The sequence below is a fragment of the Ascidia mentula genome, chromosome 4 (genome assembly GCF_947561715.1).
Source record: "Ascidia mentula chromosome 4, kaAscMent1.1, whole genome shotgun sequence".
Classification (NCBI taxonomy): Eukaryota; Metazoa; Chordata; class Ascidiacea; order Phlebobranchia; family Ascidiidae; genus Ascidia; species Ascidia mentula.
The window spans coordinates 16,959,243-16,975,814 of NC_138569.1; the positions used below are offsets into that span (position 1 = coordinate 16,959,243).

General features: G+C 35.3%; 3 protein-coding genes across 3 annotated transcripts; 2 read left to right on the plus strand and 1 right to left on the minus strand.

The window, feature by feature from the left end:
• The first annotated feature begins 182 nt into the window (after positions 1-182).
• LOC145899382 (ribosomal RNA small subunit methyltransferase NEP1-like) lies at positions 183-1,557 on the plus strand. Its single transcript, XM_082988133.1, has 5 exons — positions 183-347; positions 459-611; positions 674-823; positions 1,059-1,208; positions 1,277-1,557. Exons 1-5 carry the CDS (start codon positions 198-200, stop codon positions 1,388-1,390), a joined length of 717 nt encoding a protein of 238 aa, XP_082844259.1. The 5' UTR covers positions 183-197; the 3' UTR covers positions 1,391-1,557.
• A 2,005-nt stretch (positions 1,558-3,562) lies between these two features.
• Positions 3,563-9,104, minus strand: LOC145899357 (uncharacterized). Its single transcript, XM_082988105.1, has 12 exons — positions 8,930-9,104; positions 7,032-7,174; positions 6,784-6,962; positions 6,382-6,509; positions 5,854-5,958; positions 5,700-5,783; positions 5,463-5,638; positions 5,292-5,400; positions 4,933-5,143; positions 4,566-4,798; positions 4,357-4,440; positions 3,563-4,299 (listed from the first exon to the last, which is right to left on the minus strand). Exons 1-12 carry the CDS (start codon positions 9,036-9,038, stop codon positions 4,130-4,132), a joined length of 1,731 nt encoding a protein of 576 aa, XP_082844231.1. The 5' UTR covers positions 9,039-9,104; the 3' UTR covers positions 3,563-4,129.
• Positions 9,105-11,411: 2,307 nt separating this feature from the next.
• On the plus strand, positions 11,412-16,572 carry LOC145899358 (uncharacterized). Its single transcript, XM_082988106.1, has 15 exons — positions 11,412-11,662; positions 12,051-12,098; positions 12,158-12,345; positions 12,411-12,553; positions 12,618-12,714; positions 12,777-12,858; positions 12,920-13,090; positions 13,584-13,755; positions 14,542-14,707; positions 14,782-14,955; positions 15,119-15,229; positions 15,283-15,408; positions 15,474-15,551; positions 15,692-15,744; positions 16,181-16,572. The coding sequence occupies exons 1-15, from the start codon at positions 11,579-11,581 to the stop codon at positions 16,183-16,185; spliced, it is 1,698 nt and encodes a 565-aa protein (XP_082844232.1). The 5' UTR covers positions 11,412-11,578; the 3' UTR covers positions 16,186-16,572.

The following is a 16,572-nucleotide window of genomic DNA, read 5'->3' on the forward strand; positions in this document are numbered from 1 at the left end:
CTGTCAGGTATACTGTACTATTTATCAATACTTTCGGTAAATCTTTCGCTTGTAGCCAATGGTTATACAGTGCCTTTTTATTTGGTGGCGAATTTTACTGACTTTAATTCTTCAAAATATTTCCCTTAAGCCTTTGTTTAATATTACTGGCTTATATTTTACTTTTACATGTTTTAGGTTTATTACAAAACTAAAACATGGGAAAAAGAAAATTTGCGGTTGATGACGAAGACGGTGAAACACAGCAAGAAGAAAGAGGTTTAAAGCTCCTGCAAAGTTTAAAGCGACATAGTTCTGAGAAGCGGTTAATTGTTATTTTGGAGAATGCTTCGTTGGAAACAGTGAAGGTATGCACAATTAAAACAAGCAGTAGTTGTGTTAAAGATATATTGTCTTCATTTATTTGCATGGAGCGATAGCTTTGCAGTGTCTTGACATCATCAGTTTTGCTACTGCAGGTTGGAAAAACATTTGAACTCCTAAACTGTGACAAACACAAACATATTTTGAAAAAGAACAACAGAAATCCAGGTACATGTCGGCCAGATATCACCCACCAATGTTTACTTATGTTGATGGACAGTCCACTGAATCGAGCTGGTTTGTTGCAAGTACGTCAAACAGCTTGCTCTTGCTCATTAATGCAGTTATGTTACTGGTATGTTTCCTCAAGGTTTACATCCACACTGCAAAAAATGTACTAATTGAAATCAATCCTCAAACAAGGATACCACGCACATTTGACCGTTTCTGTGGTTTAATTGTTCAGCTCCTTCATAAATTGAGTGTTCGAGGTACCGATGCCCCCGTCAAATTACTGAAGGTTTGTATAGGACATAGTTGCAAGATATATTTTGTCTGTAGTTATGTGATGATATATTGTCAAGTTGTATTGAGTACAACTTTAAACTTATTCAACTGCCTCACTTACACAGTATGCTGTGTTTAGAATGCCAACCCAAAACTCAGTATTTTTGTTCTGCTGCACAAGATTTAAGATGGCAATTTTGCAAAAACAATTTCATGTTAGCTAAGTAAAGTACGGGTATATTACACAGGTCATCAAAGGCCCGGTCACTGAACATCTTCCTGCTGGGTGCGTTTGTATTGGGACATCGTTCGCCGCCGACAGCATAGTTGACGTGAGAGATATAGTGCTTCCAGATAAACCCATGGCGTTTGTGATTGGAGCAATGGCACACGGCACTGTAAGCTTGGATTTCAAAGAAGTGTTTGTGGATATCTTGTTCGATGATTTGTGTCTTTTTTGTTGTAGATCGACGAATCATACACAGAACGGACAATATCAATAAGCAACTACCCACTTTCGGCGGCTATAACCTGTACCAAAGTTTGTAGTTCTTTTGAAGAAAAGTGGAATATCATATGAACAACCTTCCTAGCACCACTGTCTTTTTAGTCAAAAGTTTTGACTGAACGTACTGACAGGTTTTTCAGTATTGGGAAAAAGATCGTATGCTGTAATGACGTTATGATGGGGGTAATTTCAAAATGTCGGCTTCCTTGTTCGTAACAACCCGATATTCGGTAGTTCGACGTGGTGTGTGACTTATTGTACAGGCAGGAATAGGCAACTTTCGACTAGCCTTAGTTATGTTACCTGTAGAGATGTACGTTTGGGTCTGAAAAGCACGCTGCGTTCCCCTGTTAATGTCCAATTTGTGAAGTTTAAACAAAAGCCATAATTTTGTACTTTGCTGTGTCAAAAACGCGTGCAAAAGCCTTATTTCTACAATATCGCTCTTCTGGCAATAATTTTTTATATCTACGTTTTGGCCACGATGCAGCAACGGGAGATGAGCTTCTATGCACACGGTACACGTGCTTATTGTGGATTTCATTGTTTTGAGTTAAAAACGTGACTAAGAGAAATGTTTATCTGGACATTGCCTTTATTTTGTTATTATATTGCCTTTAAGTTGTCTAACTCGGTGTTCCGACACTGGAGTCCGCAAGGGCTGAGCTATGGGGGTCCGTGACGATTTAGCAAGAAAAATATTTAAGATTCAAATAATTAGATCATGGACGTGTCGCTGCACAATATATGTATTGAAACATATAACGAACGTAGGAAGGCTCTAAAATTTACAACTACGTTATGGCCGAGTGTAAAAATCCAAAGTTTTCCGATCATGCGTGCAACGCATACCAAAGTCATGATGGTCAACCAGTGACATGGGAAAAAAAGTTAGACACGAATCTCATTTCCGGTTTAGGTTAATTCCTAAGCGGATAATTTAGTAGCAAAAATTTGCAGAGGAAGTGGCAGCAAAATAAACGCAAGCTAGTGAAGGCAGGGACATTATAGTTGCGTTATAGCCCAAGTCATGTACCCTAGTTACGAACCACGCAAATGAGGTTGAAATAAACACAGGCATTTGTTTGGCAAATAATAAGTAAATTTAAATTGAATAAAAGTGTTGTTGGGCAAATAATTGCTGAAGTAAGTCTAAACATAGGTATTTCCTTGACAAATAATTAAAGGTCAAATTAAACATATATTTTCCTTGGCAAATAATTAATAAGACGAAATTTAAACATAAATAACCTATTAGGGCGCTTAGATAAGCTATATAAATACCTGACGTAATCGATCAAATCTGGAGGCAAGTTCACGTTGCATGCAAGTTGCGCAATAACCCCAAATAAGGGGGCAGTACGTGGCCAACCACAGGCTATATAAGCAGGGCCACTAGGGCCCGCGAGTCAGTCTGGTCTAACCGTTACCGTGTGAGGATCTAAGATGTTGGTTCTGCTTTAGTACACAGTATAGGAGCCACAATTATACTGTACTGTACTTGGTTTATTCGTTGGATTTTATCAATAAATGGATATATGGACAACTACAATTGGTTGCAAGCTTTGAAAAGGATTTAAGTGTAGAGGCAAGCAGACTGGTCAGCGTACGGGGTGTCGCCTGAGTTAGTGGCTGATGAGGAGTTACTGCGAAAATTCTTAAGCTCGCCGCGGAATCATTGTTCACACCAAAGACCGATTCAAGATTACTTTACATATTCCACACTCATGCACGCAAGTTTTGAAAAACCATCGAATTCGAAATTTATTAGCCGGGGTGACGAAGTCCGGAGTTACATATTTCGTTACTTGTATGACGAAAGACTGAGAGTCGGCCAATTCGAATAGCATCCAAAGGGACAAAATTCAAGGGTCGTTTGTACACCTGGGTATAACGAACCAGTCGAGGCTGTCCGGTATTTTAGAGCACTGCCTCTCTGCCAAGTGATTAACAAGTTCGGAGTCCAAGGTTATTTGCCACCGGTTCATGACCTGTGTGATCCTCTGCATTCATTGCGGCAGAAGCATTTTCAAAACGCAAGACAAAATACAGGCCAGGGCTCACACTGTTAGTTAAGAATTTGCCTGTCGCCAATAGCTAAAAGAATTGATAAATTCTCTGCACAAGATATTTTTGACGTTTGTTTGTTTGTATAGCCTTTTTTGCCTATATACGCCGATTAGTCAATATGAGAATATGGGTAAAAATTGGGGGTCCGAGGATATACAGATTCACGAATATGGGTCGGAGGCCAAAAAAGTTTGGGAAACCCTGGTCTAACTAATCTTTCAGAAACAGCATAATTGCTTCCTAACATGAATGCAGGGTTGAATTTTTTTTTACATCACCAAAAAAGCTCTTAAAGCTATTAAATTCCCTTTCATGATATAAAAGCCACCTTATAGACTCATATCGGCCCACCGTATCTGGCGGGGCCTGGTCTCTAGCACACACCAGCAAACATTTACCGCAGTCTAATTCGTGAGCTGCCATATTGATTGTAGAATTACAATGTAAAATAACCATGTGTCAAACGCATTTTTTAAGAAGTTTTAGTATTACATTCAAAACTTTATTTTTCGTAAATTTTTCTACATGCTTTTCTATCTCGGATGTCTGCGAATACATAGCAATTGCCGTAATTTTCCCATAAGTTTGGTAAAAAAAAATAATAAAATAAACATACGAAAATAGTTAAAGTCCTGTGTTAAATCTTGCACAGCAATATGATAGCCTTTAAACCTAAAAACAAACTTGGATTAAATTCGTTCATGCAATGTTAATTTCACTTCATTAAATCAGATTTTTAAACTACCAATACATGGAGGTAATGTTACTAAAAATATGTGAAAAGCCTTGAAAGGGGAGTATGGAAAACAAGGTCTGTAAATATGTCAAATCAGATTTCCGTCCAATTGTTTTCACTTGTGTGGTTGCGATTTGAAAAGTGATTGCAGAAGTTGTAACACTTTCTGTTGTTTCTACAAATACAAACCACAAGGTTACACAAAAAGATGCTTAAGAAGTTATTTTTTTACCTGGCAAAGTAGTAAATTTTAAAATGTTTGATGCAATCTCCTCTGTACCACGAAGTGAGAATATTTGAACCAGATACGATGTTTCTAAAAACAAATAATAGCCTTAAATTTTATTGAACTCAGTTTATTTGCACATATAGATTTTCTGTTTGGGGTAAAACAAGTATCAGCTAAATACACCCTTTACAAATTAAGATGTGATTTTTCACCTGGTGACAATCCGTTAAATGTGAGAGAAGAATTTTTTCCTCCACTCGCAAAATCATTGGCGATGGTATTTTCACCCATATTATTTGGATTTGACTCTTCAATGATTGTTATTCTGTAAGATTTTGCTGTAGCAACCAAGGAAAATGTGACATTGACGCTTGTTTGATTCAACCCAACAACAGATATTCCAGGAACTGCCTCAAGTGATGGACAGTCTTGTATAGTGACACACCTAAATACAAACTGCATTAGTCAAGGTAAAAAAAAGTCTTCAATTTAAATCATCTACATTGTTTACTGAGTTGTTTAACAAAATGAATACACATATATCCCAGAAATATATAAGCACATTTTCACGGTTCTTACCTTCCTTCATGCAGGATTGGTAAGTTAATAGGACATGTACATTTAGCAACACAGCTTAGAGGACAAGGAGGTGGTAATTCACCATCAACACAAGAGTGACTACATGCACTTGCACACAACAAGTGTACAAGATTAGATGGACAACCATATGGTGAAGTTTCTGAAGCCCTTGTGGTAGTGGTCGTTGTAGTTGTGGTGGAAGATTCAGTTTCTGGTTTGACACAATGTAGAAATTAGTAAATTGCAGCAAAAAGCAAAATAGAAAAAATATCATACTCTGACAGTTTGTTTGTGCATTCTGCCAAAAAACATGAACAGCAGTGAAACATTGACAAAGGCATGAAAAATATACTACAAACCTGTGTTAACACCATAATCAGTATCATTACAGCTTACTGCATCCAATTTTATGTCATCAATTGCAAGATCAGATCTAAAATTACGACCTCTGATTGCTTCAAATCCAATCTGCAACATATTTAACAAAGTGAGAAACTTGTGAACAAGCGAAAAATATTCACTATTTTTACTTTTATTGGAATCCCATTGGAAATGAGAGGAATTTTTGTGTTTTGCCAATCTGGAGAAACAGTCTCCAAATTTTCCAGAATTTGTGCTGATCCATCAGTATATTGTTCAAACACAGTGATTATACCCCCACCATTACCACTATTGTGAAACCAAACATCCAGGCAATAATCAGGTTCTGCACAGTAATTTGTATAGAAACCGTTTGATTCAATTCAAGTCAAACAAGTTGATTTTACCACTAAGCGTGATTAGTGGGGAGAATAAAACAGCTGTTGCACCAGCTTGTATTCCACTACTTTCAAGATATGCATATTTTCCACCTGCAAAAATGGTGATAAATTTATGTTTGAGGTGAACTAAAAGTTTGTTTGAATATTTTTTGATACAAACTTTCATTTCTTGTTGTGTGGTCAGTGAGTGGACCAGTATTTCTTGATGGGGTTGCCCCACGATGAAATCTCCAGTTGTCTCGATCATCAGTAGCTTGTACCCAGCCTTTATTTAAATGTGCAAACATAAACACAAGCAATAAATTAAAAAACTAAACTTTGGAAACATGTTTGTAGTTAATTATCGTTTAGTACATACCTTTTTTTCAAATAAAATTTTTGAATAGCTTATATGTTTGTTTGGTATTTGGCAAAAGTATTTTTTTTTGTAACTCAAATTCATAACTTTCCAAGTATTGTGTGCCTAAATTATAGTTTGGTACATACATTTTTTCATATATAATTTTTGTATAGCTGGCTTATTTATGTTTGTATGGTATTTGGCAAAAGTATTTCACAACAAATAAACTTCTAACCTATTTACATTTAAATGGAAATAATGCGTTTTCTGTCCTCTGTCTGGTAACATAAATACTGATTCTACATATTAACATCTACATTCAAGTCATTTTGTTTTTTGAAATCTTACCTGGACACAACCCCAAAGGACCATCAAAATCACAGTTAAACACTGGATTTTGGTCACTTGGATTGAGAGCATACCAGTTAAAGGCAAAACCGCTGCGTTCTTCAGAAGTGTCACTCAGAAACTCCACACTGTAACAGTAAACATTGGTAATTGGGATTACATTGCTTAATGCAATGGTCTATATAAACTAACTGCTACACAGCTGTGGTTAAAATGACATTGCAACACAAGTTAATCCTGAAAAATTGCCTGATGCAAAATTGTATCCAATCACATGTTGCAAAAGCATAAGTTACAAAAGGTTACATGAGAGTTAGTTTTTCTGCCCCAGTGCATAGACTTACAAACTAATAAATAGTATGTATTGATCATATTTAGTTGATAATCTTAGTTGGCACTTACAACAGCCTGTTGCCTTGTGTAGCAGCAGGATAAATAGTGTCATTTCCACAGTAGATTTCAGGAGTGGCAGACAAGTTGCCAGTAGGGTATATGTTTACATAATCAAAGCATCCCACTGGAGCATTATTATCTGGTGTAGCTCTTCCTCTTCGCTCCAGGTGAAAATAACTGGATGAATACTGCACAATATACAGGTTTAAACTAGATCAACAGAAAGCAGTGGCAGGAACTGTTAACGCTCTACATACCACAACAACATGATTTAGTGGTGCTGTAATGACATACGAGCAATTTGCTAATGCAGGGTAGTTGGATACAGGAAAGCCAGGACTTGCGAATCTTCCACTATTTTCATTTGAAATAACAACACTGCATGTACCTTGAACAATTGCTTGAAACAAAATGCAAAGGTAATAGCTTGTGATGAATAAAACTGGGGTGTTAATAGCAGACCAAAAAAAAAAAAAAACTTGTGTTTGATGTCATATATCTTAAATGAATGTGACTATAATTAGATGTAAAACAAGAAATTTTCTAAACGACAACTAATACATTGATATTGCACAATTATGACACAACTCAACTGATTCATATTTAATTGATAACCTTATTTACTGATTGTAGTGTAATATACATCATCGTAAAAATTAAAAATCCTTTGAAGAAAATAGTGTTTCGGTGTTATCAAAACAATCACTTTTTAAAAAAAGATTTTAATGTGATAAAAAAGAGCAAAATATATTCTGGTAACAAAACAATGTTCTTGCAATGTACTACATGACTGTCATACAGCCATTAGTCCATTGATTACAAAAAAGTTTTCCGAATAATAGTTTTCATAACACAAATAACTCATTGACAAATATATGTTTGGGTACGCATAATGATTTCAATTTTATCGAAAATTAAATGTTTATTTTGTCATCAACAAAACTTGATATTGAGGTGGTGAAGAGTCGTGTTTTGCATACTCTAGTAAGCGATTTATCCATAGTAACTCATGATTTGACATAGTTTGCACACAGTCTCACTATTCTCACACATGGCTTCACAAAGACAGTTCCTCTAAAATCAAATCGAATGTATTTTGCGCAAAAAGCAACTATGCAGATGAACAGTATACAATAGAAATAAAATGGCATGGGCACCGATAAATAAAGGTTAAAGGTTATCAAGCCCATGTGAGTTTTAAATGCATGTGGCATTAAAACCTCATGACAAAAAAAAATATATATAGTCAATTTTAAAGCACTTCTAACAAAGGTAATGTAGATATAGCTTCAAAATTGACCAAATTATATGTAATGCCTAGTAGCATAAACTAAAACAATGCTAAAACAGTATTCCATGCTAACACAATACTAAAACCGTATTCTTTGCTGGTATCGACGTAGCGTCAGCAGCAAGTTACAAAAAACTATAATTTTAATAACACAAGCACAGAAAATGGTACAAAATTGCTTAAGTAGGTATTATTTTAATGTATAGAGATACCAATTAACCTTATATGTATGTAACATATTAAAAAAGGCCAAATCCAATTTTTCAAAATATGTCAAATTAGCAAAACTAAAAAGGCCAATCTAGAAAAACGAATAAATTTGTAATATCGGTTTAAGTTCGGGAAAATCCCTAAATGGGTAGTTCAGTGCTTTTCGGCATTCGTGCTCCATTTTTGGTAAGGTGTGGAAACGTTTGTTAAAGCATAGTATACTAAACATATGTTTAGTATACTATGGTTAAAGGGACGCAGTTCCGGTTAGGGTTTTCGAAACTTTTTGTTATGCAGTTTAAATTCTGATCCACCATTTACTGAAAAGAGGAAACCGAATTCACTTTGACTATTTCTGCAGAAGTAGTAGTTCAGATTCACTATTGGTTCCAAGGGTTCGGGTTTAGTTTTTTGTAAAAACGTTTGGAAAATATTAAATATGTATGTTGTTAAAACATTGTGGGAGACAAACTGTTCGTATATATGAATTTTTCATCTTTGATATCCTCTGTAAAAAATTATCGCTTAATTTCTTACAATAAAATGCAATAATTATCCTGAAGGCTACAATATTCAGGTAAATGAAATACCGCAAAAAATATAATCGAAATAAATAATAAAGAAACACTGGTTGAAGCGTTGAACAGAACTTACGTTTCGCTTCTGCATCCTGCAACACTTGAGAAGAGAAATATGCAAATCCAATCAACACTTTAATGAACCGTGATGTGGTAGTTATTAACATATTGTGTAAAAGATACATTTAAACATTTGCAATTATCGAGAACAAATGACGCACTTCCTTTGCAATTGTTGCCTAATTTTTATTATTTCTGAAAAGGTTACATGAAAAGCATAGGCGAAATTGCTATTGGGAACTGGAAAATTTGGCAATCACCAAACATATCGATTAGAGTTAAAATTTTCATATAAAAGTCATATAAAAAATTTTCAAATGATTCTGATATATACAAACGACTTTAAATGTATCATAAGCAAGTAGTAAAACAAAAGACGCTGAGCTACGCAAAATTTCTTTCCTAATTAACAACCCATTTCGTATTGTGTATATCTTGATAAACTTTTAAACAGTTTGTTTTGTTATTGTCTGGCGATTCAACATATGTCCTTCGACATAAGGATGATCTAACAATGATTTAGGAAAGAAGTCAAACTTGCCCAAGGCAATGTACATAAACCACATTTATTATGCTAAACTTTTTCCAAAGCAAACCAAGACGTGGTCCGCTCATAAACCCAAATAAAACCACATTTTTTTCTTAAACCAAGCGTCGGCCCGCGGTCCCCATCCCGTCCGCCCATTAAAATCAATGGGTCCACAACCTCTATAAATTGCAGTAATTAGGCTCCATGACTTGCGGATTGCAATTGTATTATAAGGCAAAATATGAAGGAAATCTGAACAAATGCCGCTAGTTTGCGTGGTTTAACAACATTACAAACTGTTATGAGAACGATATTGCCAGAAGAAAAATAGTGCAGCCCGCTGGTGGCTAGAGTTTGACCTTGACTTGCGATTTCCTTTATGCGTTGAACATTTATTTTGGGTTTATTGCGTCATTTTACAACACAAACGATGCAGCAGGCGCCTGAAGCGCTTTGAAAGTAAGTGCATGGTTAAAAGCCTATGTGACTGTGCTGATTGAAAGATGCTCGCATATACTATTGTTTCGGAAAACCTGACAACTATTTTTCGCCAAAATTGCATTTTATAGTTTCAACAGCATTTCAATGGTATTTTAATTTTGATTGATGCAAATGCAATGTGTTTGTGGAACTTACTCGTATTTCCATTTATATTCCCTAGTAGGCTACGTTAATTCGTACAAGCGTTGGCGTTTGAAATACTTTTCAGTATAGTTGGGTTGCACACCGCATCCACACCGGGTTTTGGCACAAAATGTAAAGATTTTGTAACAATTATGCGAAAACTGCGTTTCAAAAACAAAGATTTTTTTTAATAAAAACTTTTCTTGTTGTCCTGTAACTTATCTCGTAACTGAGGTAATTAAAAAGTGATTTCGGCACAGCATTGAAATCCGTAGCATTTCATCTTTGTTTGTTCTGTTTTATAATAGCGAAAAAGGCATCGCTTGTGATCGCCTTTTACGCGTATTTTCTGGGCGTGATCGCTGTGTTCCCAATGCGCTTGTTATTTTTAGAAGCGTGTTGCGTACATTTTTGCTTTATTTGTAATATACTTAGGTTGTGAAAGTAACAAATTCTTAATTCCTAACTGCTGCAGCCAAAAGGACATGTGAAAAACTTAACCACAAAAGGCAACAATGACATACGGAAAAACTTATATTTTGTGAAAACATACAGTTTCATTATGCCATTGACTTTTTAACTTCAAGTGTTGACTAGTTCAAACTGCTTAAGAAACAATAGTGGATCTGAACTTCGTTTTCGGGATAGGCTACGAAGTTATAGGTCTTGTATAGGCATGAAAAGCGAATGGTATTTAACTTATAGTACGGCGAAGATTTTTTTAAGATCTAATATTATTGGCAAAATCGATGTTTTGTTGCCTTTCATCAAAAGTAAACCTTTCGTTTATACGCTTAAAAAAATTTTCAAAAAATTTGCCAGGTAACAACAGATATGTAAACATAGAAATCTGTGCGAATATTAACGCTACGATTTCTTGTAAGTATTTCAACTCAAATTTATAAACAAAAAAACAAACAGGCGGCGGCCCTGTTCACGCCTAATCATTAAAATTCGCACAGATTTCTGTTTTACACATACTTATATGTGGATCAAGTTTGGAAAAAACTTTGTGAACCCGGTGTGGTAGTAATGCACTTTTGCAGGGAAGATACTATTACACCGGGACACATATTTTCACCAAACTTTATCCACATAGAGGCCTGTGGAACATATATATCTGTGATAATATTAATGCTATAATTTAGTATAGTGTTTCAATTCAAATATTTAACAAAAAATAACAGAGGGTTACCATGTTTACACCTAACCATTAAAATTTGTACAGATTTCTATTTTACGCTGGCCTATGTGTGAATCAAGTTTGGCCAAAGCTTTCTGACCCGGTGTAGTTGTATTTTCCCTTTTGCAGAACTGAAACTTGGCTGGGCATTTGTGAGTAACGTCATAACAACAATAATGAGTTTTTGTTCGATTCTGCATAGACTTTACTAATACTGATTTGAAAAACTTGCATTGAGCGGCTATTTCATCTTGACTTTGCCCGAGTTTCCCATAGCCTAAATGGTGAATAGGATAAGAGTAACGCAAGAGTCTTAACCCAATGTTGCAATGGCTTCGAGTGATGACGACCCTGATTTTCAGTATGTAAAGACCAGAAGAACGCCGGTCGAACATGAGGAAACAAGTCAATCAGTAAAATTATTTTTTAAATTTATCATTAGCCCATATATAAATAGTGCAGGTTTCTAAACTGGGGTCCACAGACCCTGACAATTACTAAGAAGAGCGGTGGATGCATGACAAATTTTTCGTGTTGATTTGACATTGAAATATAGGCCTAAATACTTGTCCCTAATGAAAGAGTGATGGATAAATCTTCCACACAGTTTTTTGCAATCTTGTTGACAGTCCACACAAAAAAATATACTAACAGATTGATATTTAAAAAATTACCAATTTATCCGCACAATCAAAGTTTGCTGAACGTCCCTGCAAATTACAAACTTTCCAATCTGCTAATTGACATAATTACTAAGGGTTAAAAATATTTGTATTCATAAAACTGCTTGGTTTGTTTAAGGGAAGAGATGCAGTAAGTGGAAGGAACACAGGTTTATCCTCAACACAGGTAGATCTATTTAAAGCTAGCATTAAACTATTTTAACAAGTCCTTGTGTTTTGTTTTAGATTTCCTTCGCTACTCAGGATCTCATTCAACCATTTACTGGCCTACTTAGACCAAAATCCCAAGTTAATTGCAGAGTCTTGGCTGAGTATTTGGGAAGAGTTGTTTACAATGATCCTTCACTGCTCTGCCATTTTGCTGTATATTGGGCTCTGCAAGGGGAAAGAGCAAAGAAGTATAAAAGACTCAAGTATGTCTTCTGTTCTTGAGCGGCTCCAAATTAAATCCTTTCATAATTAAAACTCAATTTTACAGGAGCACTTCCGACATGGTAGTGGATGCTGAAGGAATAATCCTTAATAGAAGCATGATATTGAATCGAAATGACACTTATTATTACCCTGAATATTACAGAAGATTAAGAACCTCAATAAATGATGCAAATGCATCACTAATGGGTAACAAGATTTAATTACATATTTATAAGATTAATTCTGTGCATGTTAAGATATCATTTTACAGCTTCCAGCATTAGCGGAAGGTGTGCAAGCGTGGGACAGTTTGGAACTGTTTATCATGCTGTGGATATTGCAAGTGAAAACACAGGTGCTCCACTTAGGTGTGGGGTAGTTTTTTGTGTTTTGCTGTTGTTTAATACATGTAACCAGGGGGGTGTTTCAGGTTTGCTGAAAAAGTCATACATTTGGATCAGTTTAACAAAAATGAATTGGAGATTCTATGCAGCATTAGACATCAGCACATAGTAGGTTAAGTCAACATTTGGTTGTCATCTGTTGCCATTATCTCTTGCATGTTATTCAAAGGTGCAAGTTTATGGAGCTATTCGAACTAAAGATGGTATCCACATTTTCATGCACCTGGGTGCCGGTGGAAGTGTGGCTCGTCTTATTAAGAAAGGTTGTGGGCTTCCTTCTGATGGAAATAACTGCCCGCACCTGTTTACAGAATATTGGGGAATGAAATATTTCAGCCAGGTAAAAAACACACTTCGACTTCATGTGTTGGACCAATCTTTGGTAAAGTACAAGGACATTATGGATATAGTTCATTCACTTTGCCTTCCTAACCAAAAATGGAAACTGTTGTTGTTTGACAAAATTAAAGTTGTCAGGCGGCTTAGAAATCTGCTAATGTGAATTGGACAAACTAGCTCTCTAATTGGTGTAGAAAAACATAGGCTGGAATTCAGTAACATAGCCATTGCTACTTCACTTTTCAATCTTTAGGTTAATCACCACACTATCAGGCGGTTTTAATCCATATATATAGATATTACCGTCTATACATCACTACATTTTTTTTATTGTTTAGATAGAGGCGATTCTTGTATATAAGATTTTTTGTATTGAATAAGTGGTTATCTGCCCCTTGATCAGCATATGTATATGGCCCTTTGTGGCTGCATTCAACAACCGTAATACAACTGGTGACCACTCTTGTGAAGTAAATTAACTGCCTTATTTATAGGTTCTTTCAGCGCTTTGTTATCTGAAGACAAAAAAGATTGTCCATTGTGATGTGAAACCAAGAAATGTTGTACTTTCAAGTGATTACCAACATTGCTTTTTGTTGGATTTTGGAGAGGCACTAACTGTACCGCAAGGCAAAGATTTTGTTGAGTTAAAAGATGGAGCAGTTGGTAAGTTAATTTTTGAAACCCAATGTTTCTTATATATTGTGCAACATGACATAAAACCTTTTTTATAATATCATGGCAAGCAAATTGAGGAAAATGAAAACAAGAATCCTTGTATCAAATCATTAAAGTGTGTTGATGCACTGAATAAAGTTTCTGTTGTTTAATGTAGTGTTTATCAACCTTTGTTAATTTATGACCTTTTTTAAAATTTTCGTAATAGCCATCCACTAATTTTTGGCCCATACACAATAACTAGCAATAAGTTGCATTTAAAATGTAGACTTTGTAACAGCCAACTTATGAATTTGTGGATGAATTTTTAATGACAAGATAATCTCATCTCTGAACAAAAAAAACTCTGCCCCCCCAGTGCAGATAGCCGACATGTAAAAAGGTTAAACAGTTTATATCAATAATTTTATTCCCATTGGTTTCCATATGACTATACTCCCTGCAAAGCTGCTTAAAATTTTAAATTTTACGACAGGGTAAAACTTTTTTGTTTGAGGATTTTATGAAAGTCATTGCCTTCTAAGTAGACGGACTCAACTGTGGTACTCTATATTTTTATTTTTCTGAAAGACCAATGCAGACCAGTCTAGAATTTCTATGTTTTAATGAATGCATCACCTATTTCTACTCACATACCATCCACTGCAATGCGTGGTTGCATGTTTTCCTAGCTAATATGACTCACAGGAAATGGATGTAACAACACAATACACAATCCTTCCTTTAATTTTTAACACTGTTTGATTTTTAGCTTTAATGATGCAAATTTATCAGGTACCGAACACTTCATGAGCCCGGAACAAATTGAGTATGTAAAATTTCATTACCAAAGTGATTTATGGTCAGCTTCTTGCTTCCTGCTCAATATATTGACTGGTTATACTCCCTGGACCATTGCATATGCTGATTTATCAACTTACATGTATGCAATAACCAGAAAGTAAGCCTTCGTCTCTCTGATTTTACTGCCTTGGTGCTTTGATAAATGTATTTGACTGTTTATTTGGAAATCAGGCCCTACAAAATTGTGGATGAAATTCCTGAATGGACGTGTTCCATCACCAAGTCCTTGTTAAAAAGTTGCTTTGTTGAAATCCACAAAAGAAAGCATGTGGAGGAAGTGTGTGAACTGTCCAATAAGGCACTTTTCATCATCACTGAGGAGTTCAAGAGAAAGAGCAACATGCGGTACATACAACATAGTCATTTTACCTGGACTTTCGAGTTATTGGACTGAATCATGTTTATGCTCATTTCATGGATGGACCATGTCAATACTGACTAAAACAGATTTTTATTTATTCCAATATTTATGCATTCAGAAATAATCAAACAACTGTTATGTTTTTAGCCCAAATGGTGTGGTGTCACCTCAATCAAAAAATAATGTCAATCCACAACCAGAAGTATTGCTTTCACAAACAGAGTCAAACCATCAGACCAATGTCGATGGTGACGTAAGGTAATTACATTTGTTAGGCATTGAATTTCTGAATGTAACATAGTGAATGGCAGAGAAAATGGAGAAGCTCAACTTGTGAATGGAGAAGCTCATCCCGCAACTGAAATAGACAAAGTTAAATTTGGAACGTGTACTCACACCCGATTAAATGCCATTGAAAGCTGCAAAGAACATTTAAGGTATACATAGCACTTTTTTTATTTTTAACTAGGAAGTGTATAAACTTTGCCAAATCTTTTGCCAGTGATGTGGTGCAATCAGTAAGTGATGATCTGAACTATTTGACCATTGAACCAACAGATGCGACAAACAACCAAGACAGGTAGCCGTTGTAATGTCAACAAACCTACACATTATTCAGTAAAGTGTTCGCTCGTAATAACTTGCTGTGTTACACTCGAACATAATTAGGCTGTTAAGTCTGAAACTATACATTTACACCTGTGTTTTACTTTGGAAAAGGGAGAGTATGGAAGAGCTGGCAAGGTTAATCGAGGAAAATGAACATCTTCTTGGTAAGTTGTCACATTTAACAATTATTTCCAACCCAAATATATACATGTTTTTTGGTTTAATCATTATGAAATCTTAGAATGGTTCTTTGAAACTTAATGAACTCTACATCTTTGTAATATTGCAGTATCTACATAAATTCTCTCCAGTTACTGCATTTTTTATTGCATATAGTCAGTGCTGCACTTTCTTTGTGTTTTGTCACTGAGACATGAATTACAAAAAACTGATAAAGCATTGAAGTCAGTAATTTCCCATTATAGGGATACAATTTTCATCTTGGGCTCTTAAAAGGTTGTGATGTTTTCCTCAGTAAACAAATTGGTATAGTTTTTAAGCAATGGTAGTGACATGACCTCTTATTGCAGTTATATGAAAGGTTATCTGTTGGTCAATTAGCACGCCACTATTTTTTTATTGTATGTCTTTCATAAACAGATTGAGCCTGATTGAATTGAGGAATTATAGAGGAATTGTGGGTTGGTGGAGTTGTGGAAAGTGGTATGTCAGTGTCCAAGAGAGCCGTGACGAGAAAAGGATGAATGAACCTTTTCGTTTGATCCCATAAGATTGTAGCAGAGAGTGCTTTTCTGAGGCGTGACTGTTTTCATTTTAGTTGTGGTTTCCTGAAGGAAACTAGTGAAGTTTTAAACCCTTGTACTATTTGTTAATTTGCCTTTGGGACAAGTCCCATATGTTTGAACTTAAATTGTGCTGTAAGATTTTTTACATTTGTCGTATGCAAGATTCTTGTCTTCATCTTTATCATGCACTTGTTTATTTTGTGATTTTTTTCTATCACATGCATTTAATAAAATTCACACAACTTT